General features: G+C 42.4%; 1 protein-coding gene across 1 annotated transcript; it reads right to left on the bottom strand.

Annotated features, from left to right (window-relative positions):
* Positions 1 to 2,038: 2,038 nt before the first annotated feature.
* LOC138324252 (protein tweety homolog 3-like) lies at positions 2,039 to 19,525 on the bottom strand. The gene is made up of 7 exons (XM_069269330.1): positions 19,240 to 19,525; positions 8,915 to 9,075; positions 8,341 to 8,452; positions 7,787 to 8,022; positions 6,440 to 6,535; positions 6,010 to 6,082; positions 2,039 to 2,143 (listed from the first exon to the last, which is right to left on the bottom strand). The coding sequence occupies exons 1-7, from the start codon at positions 19,378 to 19,380 to the stop codon at positions 2,039 to 2,041; spliced, it is 924 nt and encodes a 307-aa protein (XP_069125431.1). The 5' UTR covers positions 19,381 to 19,525.
* Between the last annotated feature and the right edge of the window lie 71 nt (positions 19,526 to 19,596).

Genomic DNA, 19,596 nt, shown 5'->3' with positions numbered 1-19,596 from the left:
GTTTATATGTTGCCCTTTCTAGCTCTATGTGTTTTATATGTTGCCCTTTCTAGCTCTATGTGTTTATATGTTGCCCTTTCTAGCTCTATGTGTTCATATGTTGCCCTTTCTAGCTCTATGTGTTTATATGTTGTCCTTTCTAGCTCTATGTGTTTATATGTTGCCCTTTCTAGCTCTATGTGTTTATATGTTGCCCTTTCTAGCTCTATGTGTTTATATGTTGCCCTTTCTAGCTCTATGTGTTTATATGTTGCCCTTTCTAGCTCTATGTGTTTTATATGTTGCCCTTTCTAGCTCAATGTGTTTATATGTTGCTCTCTCTAGCTCTATGTGTTTATATGTTGCCCTTTCTAGCTCTATGTGTTTATATGTTGTCCTTACTAGCTCTATGTGTTTATATGTTGCCCTTTCTAGCTCAATGTGTTTATATGTTGCTCTCTCTAGCTCTATGTGTTTATATGTTGCCCTTTCTAGCTCTATGTGTTTATATGTTGTCCTTACTAGCTCTATGTGTTTATATGTTGCTCTCTCTAGCTCTATGTGTTTATATGTTGCTCTCTCTAGCTCTATGTGTTTATATGTTGCTCTCTCTAGCTCTATGTGTTTATATGTTGCCCTTTCTAGCTCTATGTGTTTATATGTTGTCCTCTCTAGCTCTATGTGTTTTGTATGTTGCTCTCTCTAGCTCTATGTGTTTTATATGTTGATATTTCTAGCTCTATTTGTTTATATGTTGTCATTTCTAGCTCTATGTGTTTATATGTTGCCCTTTCTAGCTCTTTCTGTTTATATGTCGCTCTCTCTCTCTCTAGCTCTATGTGTTATGTATTGATATTTCTAGCTCTATGTGTTTTATATGTTGCCCATCCTATCTCTATGTGTTTATATGTTGCCCTCTCTCTAGCTCTATGTGTTTTATATGTTGCCCTTTCTAGCTCTATGTGTTTATATGTTGCCCTTTCTAGCTCTATGTGTTTAAATGTTGCCCTTTCTAGCTCTATGTATTTTATATGTTGCCCTTTCTAGCTCTATGTGTTTATATGTTGCCCTTTCTAGCTCTATGTGTTTTATATGTTGCCCTTTCTAGCTCTATGTGTTTATATGTTGCCCTTTCTAGCTCTATGTGTTTATATGTTGCCCTTTCTAGCTCTATGTGTTTATATGTTGCTCTCTCTAGCTCTATGTGTTTTATATGTTGCCCTTTCTAGCTCTATGTGTTTATATGTTGCCCTTTCTAGCTCTATGTGTTTATATGTTGCCCTTTCTAGCTCTATGTGTTTATATGTTGTCCTTACTAGCTCTATGTGTTTATATGTTGATATTTCTAGCTCTATGTGTTTATATGTTGCCCTTTCTAGCTCTATGTGTTTATATGTTGCCCTTTCTAGCTCTATGTGTTTATATGTTGCTCTCTCTAGCTCCATGTGTTTATATGTTGCCCTCTCTAGCTCTATGTGTTTATATGTTGCTCTCTCTAGCTCTATGTGTTTATATGTTGCTCTCTCTAGCTCTATGTGTTTATATGTTGCCCTTTCTAGCTCTATGTATTTTATATGTTGCCCTTTCTAGCTCTATGTGTTTATATGTTGCTCTCTCTAGCTCTATGTGTTTATATGTTGCTCTCTCTAGCTCTATGTGTTTATATGTTGATATTTCTAGCTCTATGTGTTTATATGTTGCCCTTTCTAGCTCTATGTGTTTATATGTTGCCCTTTCTAGCTCTATGTGTTTATATGTTGCCCTTTCTAGCTCTATGTGTTTATATGTTGCTCTCTCTAGCTCTATGTGTTTATATGTTGCTCTCTCTAGCTCTATGTGTTTATATGTTGTCCTTTCTAGCTCTATGTGTTTATATGTTGCCCTTTCTAGCTCTATGTGTTTATATGTTGCTCTCTCTAGCTCTATGTGTTTATATGTTGCCCTTTCTAGCTCTATGTGTTTATATGTTGCCCTTTCTAGCTCTATGTGTTTATATGTTGCCCTTTCTAGCTCTATGTGTTTACATGTTGCCCTTTCTAGCTCTATGTGTTTGCCCTTTCTAACTCTTTATGTTGATGTCTATAAGATTGATACCTCTTTCCACTTTCTGCGATGTAACATTTTCCACAAACAGATCTGGATTGTAGCAGAGGTCAGCTCCAGCCTGTTGAAATATATATATATTTTAATGGCAAGCTCAATTCTATGTCTAACATATTAACTATGAAATTATTATAAAATGATTTTTTTTGTTCTTCAAATGTACCTGGTAATCATTAGAGAAACAATCATATGGTGTGATAATTTTCTATAACACTTATATGTAGTAAACCCCTCACCATCATATGGTCAGATATTATCTATAACACTTATATGTAGTAAACCCCTCACCATCATATGGTCTGATATTTTCTATAACACTTATATGTTGTAAACCCCTCACCATCATATGGTCTGATATTTTCTATAACACTTATATGTAGTAAACCCCTCACCATCATATGGTCTGAAATTATCTATAACACTTATATGTAGTAAACCCCTCACCATCATATGGTCTGATATTTCTATAACACTTATATGTAGTTAAACCCCTCCCTCACCATCATATGGTCTGATATTTTCTATAACACTTACTTAGTAAACCCCTCACCATCATATGGTCTGATATTATCTATAACACTTATATGTAGTAAACCCCTCACCATCATATGGGCTGATATTATCTATAACACTTATATGTAGTAAACCCCTCACCATCATATGGTCTGATATTTTCTATAACACTTATATGTAGTAAACCCCTCACCATCATTAAGGTCTGATATTTTCTATAACACTTATATGTAGTAAACCCCTCACCATCATATGGGCTGATATTTTCTATAACACTTATATGTAGTAAACCCCTCACCATCATATGGGCTGATATTATCTATAACACTTATATGTAGTAAACCCCTCACCATCATATGGTCTGATATTATCTATAACACTTATATGTAGTAAACCCCTCACCATCATATGGTCTGATATTATCTATAACACTTATATGTAGTAAAACCCCTCACCATCATATGGGCTGATATTTTCTATAACACTTATATGTAGTAAACCCCTCACCATCATATGGGCTGATATTATCTATAACACTTATATGTAGTAAACCCCTCACCATCATATGGTCTGATATTATCTATAACACTTATATGTAGTAAACCCCTCACCATCATATGGTCTGATATTATCTATAACACTTATATGTAGTAAACCCCTCACCATCATATGGGCTGATATTTTCTATAACACTTATATGTAGTAAACCCCTCACCATCATATGGTCTGATATTTTCTATAACACTTATATGTAGTAAACCCCTCACCATCATATGGTCTGATATTATCTATAACACTTATATGTAGTAAACCCCTCACCATCATATGGTCTGATATTATCTATAACACTTATATGTAGTAAACCCCTCACCATCATATTGTCTGATATTTTCTATAACACTTATATGTAGTAAACCCCTCACCATCATATGGTCTGATATTTTCTATAACACTTATATGTAGTAAACCCCTCACCATCATATGGTCTGATATTTTCTATAACACTTATATGTAGTAAACCCCTCACCATCATATGGTCTGATATTATCTATAACACTTATATGTAGTAAACCCCTCACCATCATATGGGCTGATATTTTCTATAACACTTATATGTAGTAAACCCCTCACCATCATATGGTCTGATATTTTCTATAACACTTATATGTAGTAAACCCCTCACCATCATATGGTCTGATATTATCTATAACACTTATATGTAGTAAACCCCTCACCATCATATGGTCTGATATTTTCTATAACACTTATATGTAGTAAACCCCTCACCATCATATGGTCTGATATTTTCTATAACACTTATATGTAGTAAACCCCTCCATCATATGGTCTGATATTTTCTATAACACTTATATGTAGTAAACCCCTCACCATCATATGGTCTGATATTTCTATAACACTTATATGTAGTAAACCCCTCACCATCATATGGTCTGATATTTTCTATAACACTTATATGTAGTAAACCCTCACCATCATATGGTCTGATATTTTCTATAACACTTATATGTAGTAAACCCCTCACCATCATATGGTCTGATATTTCTATAACACTTATATGTAGTAAATCCCTCACCATCATATGGTCTGATATTTTCTATAACACTTATATGTAGTAAACCCCTCACCATCATATGGCTGATATTTTCTATAACACTTATATGTAGTAAACCCCTCACCATCATATGGTCTGATATTTTCTATAACACTTATATGTAGTAAACCCCTCACCATCATATGGTCTGATATTTTCTATAACACTTATATGTAGTAAACCCCTCACCATCATATGGTCTGATATTTTCTATAACACTTATATGTAGTAAACCCCTCACCATCATATGGGCTGATATTTTCTATAACACTTATATGTAGTAAACCCCTCACCATCATATGGTCAGATATTATCTATAACACTTATATGTAGTAAACCCCTCACCATCATATGGTCTGATATTTTCTATAACACTTATATGTAGTAAACCCCTCACCATCATATGGTCTGGTATTTTCTATAACACTTATATGTAGTAAACCCCTCACCATCATACAGGCTGATATTATCTATCACACTTATATGTAGTAAACCCCTAACCATTATATGGGCTGATATTTTCTATAACACTTATGTGTAGTAACCCCTCACCATCATATGGACTGATATTTTCTATAACACTTATGTGTAGTAAACCCCTCACCATCATATGGTCTGATATTATCTATAACACTTATATGTAGTTAATCCCTCACAATCATATGGTCTGATATTTTCTATAACACTAATATTTGGTAAACCCCTCACCATCATATGGTCAGATATTATCTATAACACTTATATGTAGTAAACCCCTCACCATCATATGGGCTGATATTTTCTATAACACTTATATGTAGTAAACCCCTCACCATCATATGGTCTGATATTTTCTATAACACTTATATGTAGTAAACCCCTCACCATCATATGGTCAGATATTATCTATAACACTTATATGTAGTAAACCCCTCACCATCATATGGGCTGATATTATCTATAACACTTATATGTAGTAAACCCGTCACCATCATATGGTCAGATATTATCTATAACACTTATATGTAGTAAACCCCTCACCATCATATGGTCTGATATTTTCTATAACACTTATATGTAGTAAACCCCTCACCATCATATGGTCTGATATTTTCTATAACACTTATATGTAGTAAACCCCTCACCATCATATGGTCTGATATTTTCTATAACACTTATATGTAGTAAACCCCTCACCATCATATGGGCTGATATTTTCTATAACACTTATATGTAGTAAACCCCTCACCATCATATGGTCTGATATTATCTATAACACTTATATGTAGTAAACCCCTCACCATCATATGGGCTGTTATTATCTATAACACTTATATGTAGTAAACCCCTCACCATCATATGGTCAGATATTATCTATAACACTTATATGTAGTAAACCCCTCACCATCATATGGTCTGATATTTTCTATAACACTTATATGTAGTAAACCCCTCACCATCATATGGTCTGATATTTTCTATAACACTTATATGTAGCTAATCCCTCACAATCATATGGTCTGATATTTCTATAACACTTATATGTAGTTAATCCCTCACAATCATATGGTCTGATATTATCTATAACACTTATATGTAGTAAACCCCTCACCATCATATGGTCTGATATTATCTATAACACTTATATGTAGTAAACCCCTCACCATCATATGGTCTGATGTTTTCTATAACATCCATAAACATTGCTCTACCTTGTCATTCCGTTGCTCTATGATGATATTATTGTTTGAAATATTTTTCAGCATAAATTTCAAACATGGATTCATGTGAAGTCCCAGACTTTACAATGGTAGGTTACTTACCACAGTACCACCTAGGTAGAATCCTGTAGAGCCCCAGATCACAAGTAAGGTCAGAAAACCAATAAATATCGATCTGAAGAGAAAATTCTAATTATACGGCTGTGTACATATACCATCAAATTCTGCTGATATTAGCTCCTGTAAAACTTACATGTGTAATTTCATAGCACATTTTCTAATACCCTTAAGTCTAACAAAGGAGCATTTTTATTTTATCTAAGAATCCACAGGCCAAGGCCTAGGATGAGTCTTCTTTCAACACAAAATTTGTTAATGGAAAATTCTGATAATACAACTGTCTTCATAAGTACAATATGATAGTCCTGAGATTACATGTTACTAAAACACGGGATCACAAGCATTATAAGTCTGTGGTTCTAATGAAACTGAATCATTTAATTTTACATCTGATGTATACTTAGATACTTACAACATAACAATACACTTTGATTTCTGCCATATCGCTATCAGGATCAGAAGTAGAACTCCCAGGGTAAAGCACAAGGAAACTACAGTCCCAATCCACCTGGTATAATAATACACGATGAGGTAAATCATCAAAATACCACACTATATTAACATAGACTGATATTGAATTCAAAAAAGAAATTTTAATAATGATAATTAAAATATCAGCATCATATATATTAAGATTTTTCTTTAACTTCTGTAATGGAATATTTTAAGTTAAGGAATTATTTGAATTCACAGCATGTTGATAGACCAGTACCCAGAATTTACAATGCACAGTGAGTTACAGTCTATAACATCTGTGGACATTTACAGGATTGTCTCCCCTGTGTGAGACACCTGCCATATAGATAGCAGTGTGCATATTTTGGAAGGTTATGGTGAATCTCAAAAACAATTCTCAAATGTATGACACACAAGGAAGAATTATACATAAAGTAGTACACAATTAACATTTTACTGATTGTAACTTCAATATTATCTTACTTTTTACAATTTGTGTATACTGGAATTTGAGCCAATCATAGGATTGTGGACTTAAATATTTTACCCAGATCTGTGGACACTTACCCTGAAGTATTATTATGTCTGTACATGTGATGTATAAGTGATAAAAACATGGGTTTCCTGTTCACCATCAATCATATTGACATTGTTTAATGTTGATTTGCTGAATACGGCAGATGGAAGACAATAATCAATACAAATGTAGATTTTTTTTTAAACTTAAATTCATGAAGTGGTTTTCTGTGTTTATCTAAATCATGTTACCTACTCCATTAGGGTAACATGATAGGTTACCTATACTTCATTAGGGTAACATGATAGGTTACCTATACTTCATTAGGGTAACATGATAGGTTACCTATACTTCATTAGGGTAACATGATAGGTTACCTATACTTCATTAGGGTAACATGATAGGTTACCTATACTTCATTAGGGTAACATGATAGGTTACCTATACTTCATTAGGGTAACATGATAGGTTACCTATACTTCTTTAGGGTAACATGATAGGTTACCTATACTTCATTAGGGTAACATGATAGTTTGAGGGAATGCTGTGAGTGTAAACAATTCTGGCTGCTTTCTCTACTTTCACTGTTTACATGCTTGGTGTTCATTGACTTCCTTTGTATATATATTATATATATATATATAGCAGGCTAAAGACAATTACCGGGTATGTCTGAATACCCTCTGATGTGTCAGAAATAGACATCTGGGGAAGAAGAGGACGTACAGATTCACAGAATATCATTAGACATCTTGTCAGGCATGATATAACTTTAGACTGACTAACCTGTAAAACTCATAGTCAGTGGTGTCCTTTACTATGTAGTAAAGTGTTATATTGGGGGTGGCTTGTCTGATAGACGCTACATCTCCTCTAGCCTTCCTCGCAGCTTCTGTGATATCATTTGTTAGAGATTCGAGCGGCGTTCTCACAGACTCATTTGTATATTGTCGTATTACTTTCTCCAGGGCCAGTACGCTTCTCTCAGAAATGCTGTGAGACAAGTCATTCAGTGTACCCAACTACAATACAAACAAAACAGTGATACAAAATGTCTGATATCATCCTAATCTACAGTAATATCTATTGTCTTTAAGTTTATATGATATGTTTATATTATATCAATTATATTATATTTACATTATCTTGCTCTTGTCTTTAAGTTTATATAATATGTTTATATTTTTTTCAATTATATTGTACTTATCTTGCTCTAAAGGGATTCTATTATATTGAATTCATCCCCCTCCCCCACTACATGTATGATATTCTCAAAACATCTACTGAATATGACAAAGGTTGGAAATAATTTTCAAATTAAGTGATATCAATTAACTTACTGTGTTGACTGCCTCTGTTATTGTTTGGTTTGTATCCTTCACTGCTTCTACAAATTTGCCCACACCTTTACTTGTCTGTTCATTGCCATAGAAACCAGGTGTTAAAATCCCTCTGAGAAAAGAAAACAAAAAACCATTCTACAGAGAATGCCTGAGATATATCTACACAAACAATTCTACAGAGAATACCTGAGATATATCTACACAAACCATTCTACAGAGAATGCCTGAGATATATCTGCCCACAAACCATTCTACAGAGAATGCCTGAGATATATCTACACACAAACCATTCTACAGAGAATACCTGAGATATATCTACACACAAACCATTCTACAGAGAATACCTGAGATATATCTACACAAACCATTCTACAGAGAATGCCTGAGATATATCTACACAAACCATTCTACAGAGAATACTGGAGATAACCCAAATGTTTTACATTTTCATATCATCATCAAGATTTTATAATACACAGAACACCAGAACAGAATATTGATGTTTCATTCCGAGTTTATTGAGTGATTGACTATCATTATATATTGACATATAACAATACTTGGTACTCACATTGACAGAAAGACGATGATGAACAGTGATACTCTAAGACATGTTGATTTATCTGTTTTTTGTGGTGGTTTCCTAATGCATTGTAGACAGAGGCAACACGATGTCAGCAGTAAAAATATCACACACCATATCACTGGTAGGGAGCACAGAAAAAATATTGCCTGCAAAAAAACAACCATGTGATATATATCTGCAACAGGGAGTCTTCTTTTATAATGAAACTATCACAACCTAGTCTAGATACACATATTATAAATGCAGTAGCTCAATATTAATTTGTTTCGCAAACATTTGATGAAAATAATCAAATTAAGAAAATCAATTCCTGATGATATACCTTAAGCCTAGTACCTAGATAGCTATTATGACGTAAACCTGCTATCTATACCCAGTGTATACTAAAATTGTTTGATGTGAAATTCTCTTATGAGACAACAAAATTGTTCCTATATATATATATGCTACTGATGTCAGCATGTATATATGACGATGATATACATGTTCCCCACACCAGACTGATGTCTGTATCCCCATACCAGAATGACATTTGTATTGATTCCCACACCAGACTGATGTCTGTATCCCCACACCAGACTGAGTCTGTATCCCCACACCAGACTGATGTCTGCATCCCCACACCAGACTGACGTCTGTATCCCCACACCAGACTGACGTCTGCATCCCCACACCAGACTGATGTCTGTATCCCCACACCAGACTGATGTCTGTATCCCCACACCAGACTGATGTCTCTATCCCCACACCAGACTGATGTCTGCATCCCCACACCAGACTGATGTCTGTATCCCCACACCAGACTGACGTCTGTATCCCCACACCAGACTGACGTCTGTATCCCCACACCAGACTGATGTCTGTATCCCCACACCAGACTGACGTCTGTATCCCCACACCAGACTGACGTCTGTATCCCCACACCAGACTGATGTCTGTATCCCCACACCAGACTGACGTCTGTATCCCCACACCAGACTGACGTCTGTATCCCCACACCAGACTGATGTCTGTATCCCCACACCAGACTGATGTCTGTATCCCCACACCAGACTGATGTCTGTATCCCCACACCAGACTGACGTCTGCATCCCCACACCAGACTGATGTCTGTATCCCCACACCAGACTGATGTCTGTATCCCCACACCAGACTGACGTCTGTATCCCCACACCAGACTGATGTCTGTATCCCCACACCAGACTGATGTCTGTATCCCCACACCAGACTGACGTCTGTATCCCCACACCAGACTGATGTCTGTATCCCCACACCAGACTGATGTCTGTATCCCCACACCAGACTGATGTCTGTATCCCCACACCAGACTGATGTCTGTATCCCCACACCAGACTGATGTCTGTATCCCCACACCAGACTGATGTCTGTATCCCCACACCAGACTGATGTCTGTATCCCCACACCAGACTGATGTCTGTATCCCCACACCAGACTGATGTCTGTATCCCCACACCAGACTGATGTCTGTATCCCCACACCAGACTGATGTCTGTATCCCCACACCAGACTGATGTCTGTATCCCCACACCAGACTGATGTCTGTATCCCCACACCAGACTGATGTCTGTATCCCCACACCAGACTGATGTCTGCATCCCCACACCAGACTGATGTCTGTATCCCCACACCAGACTGATGTCTGTATCCCCACACCAGACTGATGTCTGTATCCCCACACCAGACTGATGTCTGTATCCCCACACCAGACTGATGTCTGTATCCCCACACCAGACTGATGTCTGTATCCCCACACCAGACTGACGTCTGTATCCCCACACCAGACTGACGTCTGTATCCCCACACCAGACTGATGTCTGTATCCCCACACCAGACTGATGTCTGTATCCCCACACCAGACTGATGTCTGTATCCCCACACCAGACTGATGTCTGTATCCCCACACCAGACTGACGTCTGTATCCCCACACCAGACTGATGTCTGATCCCCACACCAGACTGACTCTGTATCCCCACACCAGACTGACTCGTATTGATTCCCTCACCAGACTGATGTCTGTATCCCCACACCAGACTGACGTCTGTATCCCCACACCAGACTGAATCTGTATTGATTCCCCACACCAGACCCCACACCAGACTGATGTCTGTATCCCCACACCAGACTGAGTCTATCCCACACACTGATCTGATCCCCACACGACTGATCTATCCCCACACAGACTGATGTCTGTATCCCCACACCAGACTGAGTCTGTATCCCCACACCAGATGATGTCTGTATCCCCACACCAGACTGATGTCTGTATCCCCACACCAGACTGACATCTGTATTGATTCCCCACACCAGACTGATGTCTGTATCCCCACACCAGACTGATGTCTGTATCCCCACACCAGACTGATGTCTGCATCCCCACACCAGACTGATGTCTGTATCCCCACACCAGACTGATGTCTGTATCCCCACACCAGACTGATGTCTGTATCCCCACACCAGACTGACGTCTGTATCCCCACACCAGACTGATGTCTGTATCCCCACACCAGACTGATGTCTGTATCCCCACACCAGACTGACGTCTGTATCCCCACACCAGACTGATGTCTGTATCCCCACACCAGACTGATGTCTGTATCCCCACACCAGACTGATGTCTGTATCCCCACACCAGACTGATGTCTGTATCCCCACACCAGACTGATGTCTGTATCCCCACACCAGACTGACGTCTGTATCCCCACACCAGACTGATGTCTGTATCCCCACACCAGACTGATGTCTGTATCCCCACACCAGACTGAGTCTGTATCCCCACACCAGACTGATGTCTGTATCCCCACACCAGACTGATGTCTGTATCCCCACACCAGACTGATGTCTGTATCCCCACACCAGACTGATGTCTGTATCCCCACACCAGACTGATGTCTGTATCCCCACACCAGACTGATGTCTGTATCCCCACACCAGACTGATGTCTGTATCCCCACACCAGACTGATGTCTGTATCCCCACACCAGACTGATGTCTGTATCCCCACACCAGACTGATGTCTGTATCCCCACACCAGACTGATGTCTGTATCCCCACACCAGACTGACGTCTGTATCCCCACACCAGACTGATGTCTGTATCCCCACACCAGACTGATGTCTGTATCCCCCACACCAGACTGATGTCTGTATCCCCACACCAGACTGATGTCTGTATCCCCACACCAAGACTGATGTCTGTATCCCCACACCAGACTGATGTCTGTATCCCCACACCAGACTGATGTCTGTATCCCCACACCAGACTGATGTCTGTATCCCCACACCAGACTGATGTCTGTATCCCCACACACCCCAGACTGATGTCTGTATCCCCACACCAGACTGAGTGTTCACACTGTCTGTATCCCCACACCAGACTGACGTCTGTATCCCCACACCAGACTGATGTCTGTATCCCCACACCAGACTGATGTCTGTATCCCCACACCAGACTGATGTCTGTATCCCCACACCAGACTGACGTCTGTATCCCCACACCAGACTGATGTCTGTATCCCCACACCAGACTGATGTCTGTATCCCCACACCAGACTGATGTCTGTATCCCCACACCAGACTGATGTCTGTATCCCCACACCAGACTGATGTCTGTATCCCCACACCAGACTGATGTCTGTATCCCCACACCAGACTGATGTCTGTATCCCCACACCAGACTGATGTCTGTATCCCCACACCAGACTGATGTCTGTATCCCCACACCAGACTGATGTCTGTATCCCCACACCAGACTGATGTCTGTATCCCCACACCAGACTGACGTCTGTATCCCCACACCAGACTGATGTCTGTATCCCCACACCAGACTGATGTCTGTATCCCCACACCAGACTGATGTCTGTATCCCCACACCAGACTGATGTCTGTATCCCCACACCAGACTGATGTCTGTATCCCCACACCAGACTGATGTCTGTATCCCCACACCAGACTGATGTCTGTATCCCCACACCAGACTGATGTCTGTATCCCCACACCAGACTGATGTCTGTATCCCCACACCAGACTGATGTCTGTATCCCCACACCAGACTGATGTCTGTATCCCCACACCAGACTGATGTCTGTATCCCCACACCAGACTGATGTCTGTATCCCCACACCAGACTGATGTCTGTATCCCCACACCAGACTGATGTCTGTATCCCCACACCAGACTGATGTCTGTATCCCCACACCAGACTGATGTCTGTATCCCCACACCAGACTGATGTCTGTATCCCCACACCAGACTGATGTCTGTATCCCCACACCAGACTGACGTCTGTATCCCCACACCAGACTGTGTCTGTATCCCCACACCAGACTGATGTCTGTATCCCCACACCAGACTGATGTCTGTATCCCCACACCAGAGACTGAAATCTGTATCCCCACACCAGACTGATGTCTGTATCCCCACACCAGACTGATGTCTGTATCCCCACACCAGACTGATGTCTGTATCCCCACACCAGACTGACGTCTGTATCCCCACACCAGACTGATGTCTGTATCCCCACACCAGACTGATGTCTGTATCCCCACACCAGACTGATGTCTGTATCCCCACACCAGACTGATGTCTGTATCCCCACACCAGACTGATGTCTGTATCCCCACACCAGACTGATGTCTGTATCCCCACACCAGACTGAGTCTGTATCCCCACACCAGACTGATGTCTGTATCCCCACACCAGACTGACTGTCTGTATCCCACACCAGACTGATGTCTGTATCCCCACACCAGACTGATTCTTATCCCACACCAGACTGATGTCTGTATCCCCACACCAGACTGAGTCTGATCCCCACACCAGACTGATGTCTGTATCCCCACACCAGACTGATGTCTGTATCCCCACACCAGACTGACGTCTGTATCCCCACACCAGACTGATGTCTGTATCCCCACACCAGACTGATGTCTGTATCCCCACACCAGACTGACGTCTGTATCCCCACACCAGACTGACGTCTGTATCCCCACACCAGACTGATGTCTGTATCCCCACACCAGACTGATGTCTGTATCCCCACACCAGACTGACGTCTGTATCCCCACACCAGACTGATGTCTGTATCCCCACACCAGACTGATGTCTGTATCCCCACACCAGACTGATGTCTGTATCCCCACACCAGACTGACGTCTGTATCCCCACACCAGACTGATGTCTGTATCCCCACACCAGACTGATGTCTGTATCCCCACACCAGACTGACGTCTGTATCCCCACACCAGACTGACGTCTGTATCCCCACACCAGACTGATGTCTGTATCCCCACACCAGACTGATGTCTGTATCCCCACACCAGACTGATGTCTGTATCCCCACACCAGACTGATGTCTGTATCCCCACACCAGACTGATGTCTGTATCCCCACACCAGACTGATGTCTGTATCCCCACACCAGACTGATGTCTGTATCCCCACACCAGACTGACGTCTGTATCCCCCATCAGATTGAATGTCACCAGACTGATGTCTGTATCCCCACACCAGACTGATGTCTGTATCCCCACACCAGACTGATGTCTGTATCCCCACACCAGACTGACGTCTGTATCCCCACACCAGACTGATGTCTGTATCCCCACACCAGACTGATGTCTGTATCCCCACACCAGACTGACGTCTGTATCCCCACACCAGACTGACGTCTGTATCCCCACACCAGACTGATGTCTGTATCCCCACACCAGACTGATGTCTGTATCCCCACACCAGACTGATGTCTGTATCCCCACACCAGACTGACGTCTGTATCCCCACACCAGACTGATGTCTGTATCCCCACACCAGACTGATGTCTGTATCCCCACACCAGACTGATGTCTGTATCCCCACACCAGACTGACGTCTGTATCCCCACACCAGACTGATGTCTGTATCCCCACACCAGACTGATGTCTGTATCCCCACACCAGACTGATGTCTGTATCCCCACACCAGACTGATGTCTGTATCCCCACACCAGACTGATGTCTGTATCCCCACACCAGACTGACGTCTGTATCCCCACACCAGACTGATGTCTGTATCCCCACACCAGACTGATGTCTGTATCCCCACACCAGACTGATGTCTGTATCCCCACACCAGACTGATGTCTGTATCCCCACACCAGACTGATGTCTGTATCCCCACACCAGACTGATGTCTGTATCCCCACACCAGACTGATGTCTGTATCCCCACACCAGACTGATGTCTGTATCCCCACACCAGACTGATGTCTGTATCCCCACACCAGACTGACGTCTGTATCCCCACACCAGACTGATGTCTGTATCCCCACACCAGACTGATGTCTGTATCCCCACACCAGACTGACGTCTGTATCCCCACACCAGACTGATGTCTGTATCCCCACACCAGACTGATGTCTGTATCCCCACACCAGACTGATGTCTGTATCCCCACACCAGACTGATGTCTGTATCCCCACACCAGACTGATGTCTGTATCCCCACACCAGACTGATGTCTGTATCCCCACACCAGACTGATGTCTGTATCCCCACACCAGACTGATGTCTGTATCCCCACACCAGACTGATGTCTGTATCCCCACACCAGACTGATGTCTGTATCCCCACACCAGACTGATGTCTGTATCCCCACACCAGACTGATGTCTGTATCCCCACACCAGACTGATGTCTGTATCCCCACACCAGACTGATGTCTGTATCCCCACACCAGACTGATGTCTGTATCCCCACACCAGACTGACGTCTGTATCCCCACACCAGACTGATGTCTGTATCCCCACACCAGACTGAAATCTGTATTGATTCCCTCACCAGACTGATGTCTGTATCCCCACACCAGACTGACGTCTGTATCCCCACACCAGACTGATGTCTGTATCCCCACACCAGACTGATGTCTGTATCCCCACACCAGACTGATGTCTGTATCCCCACACCAGACTGATGTCTGTATCCCCACACCAGACTGATGTCTGTATCCCCACACCAGACTGAATCTGTATCCCACACACCAGACTGATGTCTGTATCCCCACACCAGACTGATGTCTGTATCCCCACACCAGACTGATGTCCCCCCACACCAGACTGATGTCTGTATCCCCACACCAGACTGATGTCTGTATCCCCACACCAGACTGATGTCTGTATCCCCACACCAGACTGATGTCTGTATCCCCACACCAGACTGATGTCTGTATCCCCACACCAGACTGATGTCTGTATCCCCACACCAGACTGATGTCTGTATCCCCACACCAGACTGATGTCTGTATCCCCACACCAGACTGATGTCTGTATCCCCACACCAGACTGATGTCTGTATCCCCACACCAGACTGATGTCTGTATCCCCACACCAGACTGATGTCTGTATCCCCACACCAGACTGATGTCTGTATCCCCACACCAGACTGATGTCTGTATCCCCACACCAGACTGATGTCTGTATCCCCACACCAGACTGATGTCTGTATCCCCACACCAGACTGATGTCTGTATCCCCACACCAGACTGATGTCTGTATCCCCACACCAGACTGATGTCTGTATCCCCACACCAGACTGATGTCTGTATCCCCACACCAGACTGACGTCTGTATCCCCACACCAGACTGATGTCTGTATCCCCACACCAGACTGATGTCTGTATCCCCACACCAGACTGATGTCTGTATCCCCACACCAGACTGATGTCTGTATCCCCACACCAGACTGATGTCTGTATCCCCACACCAGACTGATGTCTGTATCCCCACACCAGACTGATGTCTGTATCCCCACACCAGACTGATGTCTGTATCCCCACACCAGACTGATGTCTGTATCCCCACACCAGACTGATGTCTGTATCCCCACACCAGACTGAGTCTGTATCCCCACACCAGACTGATGTCTGTATCCCCACACCAGACTGATGTCTGTATCCCCACACCAGACTGATGTCTGTATCCCCACACCAGACTGATGTCTGTATCCCCACACCAGACTGATGTCTGTATCCCCACACCAGACTGATGTCTGTATCCCCACACCAGACTGATGTCTGTATCCCCACACCAGACTGATGTCTGTATCCCCACACCAGACTGATGTCTGTATCCCCACACCAGACTGATGTCTGTATCCCCACACCAGACTGATGTCTGTATCCCCACACCAGACTGATGTCTGTATCCCCACACAGACTGATGTCTGTATCCCCACACCAGACTGATGTCTGTATCCCCACACCAGACTGATGTCTGTATCCCCACACCAGACTGATGTCTGTATCCCCACACCAGACTGATGTCTGTATCCCCACACCAGACTGATGTCTGTATCCCCACACCAGACTGATGTCTGTATCCCCACACCAGACTGATGTCTGTATCCCCACACCAGACTGATGTCTGTATCCCCACACACCAGACTGATGTCTGTATCCCCACACCAGACTGATGTCTGTATCCCCACACCAGACTGATGTCTGTATCCCCACACCAGACTGATGTCTGTATCCCCACACCAGACTGATGTCTGTATCCCCACACCAGACTGATGTCTGTATCCCCACACATCCAGACTGATGTCTGTATCCCCACACCAGACTGATGTCTGTATCCCCACACCAGACTGACTGATGTCTGTATCCCCACCAGACTGAGATGATGTCTGTATCCCCACACCAGACTGACGTTTGTATCCCCACACCAGACTGATGTCTGTATCCCCACACCAGACTGATGTCTGTATCCCCACACCAGACTGATGTCTGTATCCCCACACCAGACTGATGTCTGTATCCCCACACCAGACTGATGTCTGTATCCCCACACCAGACTGATGTCTGTATCCCCACACCAGACTGACGTCTGTATCCCACACCAGACTGATGTCTGTATCCCCACACCAGACTGACGTGTCTGTATCCCCACACCAGACTGACGTCTGTATCCCCACACCAGACTGATGTCTGTATCCCCACACCAGACTGATGTCTGTATCCCCACACCAGACTGACATCTGTATTGATTCCCTCACCAGACTGATGTCTGTATCCCCACACCAGACTGACGTCTGTATCCCCACACCAGACTGACGTCTGTATCCCCACACCAGACTGACATCTGTATCCCCACACCAGACTGATGTCTGTATCCCCACACCAGACTGACATCATCTGTATTGATCGATTCCTACACCAGACTGATGTCTGTATCCCCACACCAGACTGAGACTGACATCTGTATTGATTACCACACCAGACTGACGTCTGCATCCCCACACCAGACTGACGTCTGTATCCCCACACCAAACTGACATCTGTATCCCCACACCAGATTGATGTCTGTATCCCCACACCAGACTGAGTCTGTATCCCCACACCAGACTGATGTCTGTATCCCACCACCACCATTGGTTATTTAGTTGGGCGCCAATTCTGTAACAGGAAAGGAGAAAATGTAGCGGCCAGACCGGGATTCGAACCGGGGACCCCCCAAACACTAGCTGAGTTCTCTACCAACTGAGCTAATTAACTGGTCACTGATGATAGACTCAGTCCAATCCTGCTACATATTCCTCCAAAAACCGAGTCTGCATGCACTTATAATTCCTTGCCAATAATCGACCCAGGGACAGGGTGCATGGGGGAGATGGACACTTGGCAGTCCAATATTCCACAACATTGCTTCCTCCTTTTCCAAAATCTTTGCCCTCAAAGACATGTGTGACCCTTCAACGGAACATGTTTATTTTTGGACAATTTAGTTGAGTGCCAAGTTTGTAACAAGAGAGAAGAGAAAATGAAGCGGCCAGACTAGGATTCAAATCCAAACCTCCAAACATATTGTACTGTACACTAGCCGAATGTTCTACCACTGATCGATTCAGTCCAATCCCGCCACAGTTCATAGATAAGTTGTTAATTTGTAAATAGAGGTCCTTTGATCAAATATTATAATATCATAAATGAGTCATCACATGTGTTTCTGTTTCTATTAACGTTAAGAATTAAGTCTTATTGTGTTGAATAAGCAACCTAATTATCCCACAAATAAAAGCCATACATAGTACATATGGCCTATTATTAGGGTAACTTTGTGTTGAAGTCACTTCATCTAAAATCGTCATTATTGACGGATGGTGATAAACCAAAGAAGTCATAGCCTATTTGTTTGGAAAATTCTGTACGTCTAAAAATAGCATCACTGCAACAAAATATACAATATTTCTTATATGCATGTTCCGAAATATTTAAATCTGGATGTTCACGTACTATAACTACCTTTAAGTCTTAACTCCAGCTTACCTCTCTGTAATCTATACTGTCCGGGTTGAATGTAGAATTAGTTGTTTTGAACGAAAAATTCACATGAGGAAACTGGTGAAGAATGTCCACAAACCAATCTCTTATGTACGATTCGGAGTCCGTAGCTTCTAACTCAGCCATTCTTACATATACATCATATTCAATAAATAAAATTAATTATATATATGCTACATTCGTTCTGAAACTCATGTATGGTCCCGATTTGTGACTCTTTGTAAACAGACCCGTTTTCAGAAGACTGACAAAACTCTGTCCTCCATTTTGTAATCACGTGACAGATATTATTTCATTTCGGTCCGCATGTGGCGAAGAAGAAGAAAATGTAAACAAATATTA

Source organism: Argopecten irradians, chromosome 5 (assembly GCF_041381155.1).
Source record: "Argopecten irradians isolate NY chromosome 5, Ai_NY, whole genome shotgun sequence".
NCBI lineage: Eukaryota > Metazoa > Mollusca > Bivalvia > Pectinida > Pectinidae > Argopecten > Argopecten irradians.
Note: the sequence above shows the minus strand (reverse complement) of the source record. Positions and strands in the feature narration are given on the sequence as shown.

Excerpts from the sequence above, each read along its gene's own strand:
- LOC138324252 (XM_069269330.1), bottom strand. The coding sequence starts at position 19,380 with ATGGCTGAGTTAGAAGCTACGGACTCCGAATCGTACATAAGAGATTGG. Across the intron at positions 9,076-19,239 it reads ACAGTATAGATTACAGAGAG|GCAATATTTTTTCTGTGCTC; the intron begins GTAAGCTGGAGT and ends GTTTTTTTGCAG. Across the intron at positions 6,536-7,786 it reads ACTGACTATGAGTTTTACAG|GTGGATTGGGACTGTAGTTT; the intron begins GTTAGTCAGTCT and ends TTATTATACCAG.